Source organism: Myxocyprinus asiaticus, chromosome 15, assembly GCF_019703515.2.
Source record: "Myxocyprinus asiaticus isolate MX2 ecotype Aquarium Trade chromosome 15, UBuf_Myxa_2, whole genome shotgun sequence".
NCBI classification, from domain to species: domain Eukaryota; kingdom Metazoa; phylum Chordata; class Actinopteri; order Cypriniformes; family Catostomidae; genus Myxocyprinus; species Myxocyprinus asiaticus.
Window position 1 is genome coordinate 12,217,458 of NC_059358.1, and position 3,029 is coordinate 12,220,486.

General features: G+C 38.1%; 1 protein-coding gene across 2 annotated transcripts; it reads right to left on the reverse strand.

Annotated features, from left to right (window-relative positions):
- Positions 1 to 722: 722 nt before the first annotated feature.
- On the reverse strand, positions 723 to 2,780 carry LOC127452973 (transcription and mRNA export factor ENY2). 2 transcript variants are annotated; one of them, XM_051718916.1, is made up of 5 exons: positions 2,671 to 2,780; positions 2,303 to 2,376; positions 1,183 to 1,253; positions 1,019 to 1,093; positions 723 to 897 (listed from the first exon to the last, which is right to left on the reverse strand). In XM_051718916.1, exons 1-5 carry the CDS (start codon positions 2,671 to 2,673, stop codon positions 824 to 826), a joined length of 297 nt encoding a protein of 98 aa, XP_051574876.1. In that variant the 5' UTR covers positions 2,674 to 2,780; the 3' UTR covers positions 723 to 823. The 2 variants fall into 2 exon arrangements, with proteins under 2 accessions (XP_051574876.1, XP_051574877.1); XM_051718917.1 differs by lacking the exon at positions 2,671 to 2,780 and adding an exon at positions 2,464 to 2,664.
- Between the last annotated feature and the right edge of the window lie 249 nt (positions 2,781 to 3,029).

Consider the following 3,029-nt stretch of genomic DNA (forward strand, 5'->3'; position numbering starts at 1 on the left):
CGTTTTTAAAAAAATTGCTGGAAGTGTGGACATTCAGCAGCATAAATATCATGTATCTCATTGACCATTACATGATATACAATAATCAGTTTGCTACAGAGATAATGACTTTTTTGAACATTTAAGAGAATGGGATCTGAATACAGTCGCAGACCAAACTCAAACTTGTCATCTGGATGAGTACTGTGGCTTGATGGGTGCATATGCAACAATCGCTACACACCACACCACCAATGACCCCCCAAAAAGTACTGTTCAATTGCTACATTCAAAAATGCATTGTTGCAATATTACAGAATTGACCTACCCAACCATGTCAGTAGAATTTGCTGCACTAATTCAAGCATCATTACTGATTAGGAAAACATGTCTAAATGGACTTATCCAAAATGTCACTCTAAAGTGACATTCACTCTTTTGGTAGTTTATTTTTAGACATCTTGCCTTGCCCAAAAGGGGGCAGTGGTTTGTTGGTGAAAGTGCTGCAAAATGAGGGTTTCGGTAGTATGTTTAGCTAAAACTATTTGACTTAAAGGTGTCATCATGGAAAACACTACATTTGAGCAAGTTGTTTCTATATGTAGATATCAATACAGGGGAGAGAAATTAAAAAAGGTACTTATTAAAATTATTGGAGCTGTCCAACATAAAAGTATATACAAACATGATTAACCATTACTGGCAGTAACAAAAAATACACAATGAAGAGTGAAATCACACCATTAAACAGTTCAACTAATTTATAGCATTCTGCATTGCTACTGGCAAAGACTGATTTAAAAAATGACAGATACTCTCAGAGCATAATCAGATATACTGAGCATCATGTAGAGTGCTGGGCAAGGAAGGCTCTTATTCTTTGTAGTAGCTCCTTCTTTACACTGTCAGGCACCAGGGCTGAAAAACACAGATGACTCATTTAAAATAGCCATCTCAACTCATGATTTGGCATGTGAAAAAGCTATTCAGTAGTATCAATATGAAAATTATGTTGGATGCATGGTTAAGAGCAGCCTACCTCTTCCTTTAGGGGTAACTCCAGCAACCAAGTCCTCTACTGTAACATTCTCAATACCTTTCTCTTTGATTACCTCTGCAAAAACAAACAATGCTACTGCACAAATTGACCATGGAAAAGTAATCAGTATTCTATATTGAGAGAGATCCCACCAGTGCTCTTACCTTTGCAGAGTGCTTTAAGCTGATCTCTCCAGCCACACTCGATGAGCTTGGCTCGTAGTAACTCCTTTAACCTGAAAGTAAAGAAAATGTGATTCATGCACATGTGAGAAATGCAGGCTGTACACATGGGTCTCAAAACCCAGTGAGCTGCCTACCTAGACAGTATTTAGGTAGGTAGCTCATTGGGTTTTTAAGTGGGTGTGCCCATCTGTGTTGTCTAGGTGGGAAGCTTACTAGTTTTTCAGACTATGTGACCACAAACACTGTCCCAGTAGGAAGCTCAATAGGTTTTGGGACTATAATGCCCAAAAGTGTTGTCTTGGTAGGCAGCTCATTAGGTTTGAGACAGTATGTTTCCATCCAAGTTGCGAATATAATTTGTGCGACAAACCATTATACAGCAAAAACAGTGTGCGAATAAAGCCGCATTTCCATCACATGTGTTCATAGGAACAAAATAGTCACAGAGAAATTGAAGCCAATGTGACTCTTTTGTTAATAAAACACAAGGCAGTATACTAGGTTTTGAGAGGATGATGCCCTAAAATGTTGTCTAGGTGGGTAACTCAATAGGTTTTGAGACTGTGATGTCCAAAATGTTGTCTAGGTAGGCTGCTTACTAGGTTTTGAGACTATGATGTCCAAAATGTTGTCTAGGTAGGCTGCATAATGGTTTTTGAAACTATAATGCCCAAAAATGTTGTCTAGGTAGGCAGTTCACTTGTGTTGAGATGGTGATGCCCTAAATGTTGTTTAGGTAGGCTGATTAAAGTTTTTGAAACTATAGTTCTCAAATATGTTGTCTAGGCAGGCAGTACACTAGGTGACTATGATGTCCAATAATGCTGTCCAAGTAGGTAGCTTATTAGGTTTTCAGTATATGAAGCCCAAAATGTTGTCTAGATAGGCTGTTTACAGGTTTTGAGAATATAATGCCCAACATTTTTGTCTATGGCTGAGTTTATAATTGCATACTACTCATACTATTTCTGCCATAGACACATATCGCAGAAGTAGTATGAGTAGTATGGGTAGTATGCCATTCCGAACTTAGACTATGTAGGCAGCTCACTCGGGTTTAAGAGAGCCATGCATGATCATCATGATGATGGCAGCTTACCTCTCTCTCTCACCCATCTCAATTAACTTCTGGTTAATAGCAGCCCTCATTTGTGATTCTTTACTCATATTATTCTGAAATAAAAAAGGAAAATTATTAAACGTGACTGTGATATCGAGCTCGTATTGCCAGTACCACAGACAATAGGTGTGCCTACTCACAAAAAAATACACAATGAAATAGTCGAAGGGGGGTAGATTTGAACAAAACAAATGTTTTCAGAACTGCTAATGTGCAATTTTGCTGTAACTATGTAGTACTATGTTACTATAATATAGAGGATATTTCTCCCCATTGGCAGTAGCGTCACATTAAGCGAACGTCGTTGTAACTATAATTTAACGTAAAGGAATTCGAAATAAATGTACCATGTACTAATGAAATTAAGCATAATGTTCTCATCAGCGTGTTCGTGAATTCCTCTCTGCTGGTGCTTGTTGCCGGCCTGTCCGCACAGCGTTTAACGTCCCCACAAAACATGAACCGACGGAAGGTTCCTACTGAAAGGTTCCTACGCGGTACGTAATTACTGTTTCTGCAATTTGTGTTAAATGCTAAATAACTAAATTATTCGTGCCGTGAAACGAAAGACTTTAGATACACTCTAGTAAGTAAGTAAGTGGAACCGCCCTCACGAAAATTTACCAAGTTTACGTATTAACACATAACCGTAGACGGTTTTTTTGGGCAGAAATGTTGTAGATTTATACGTAAATAATATATATTG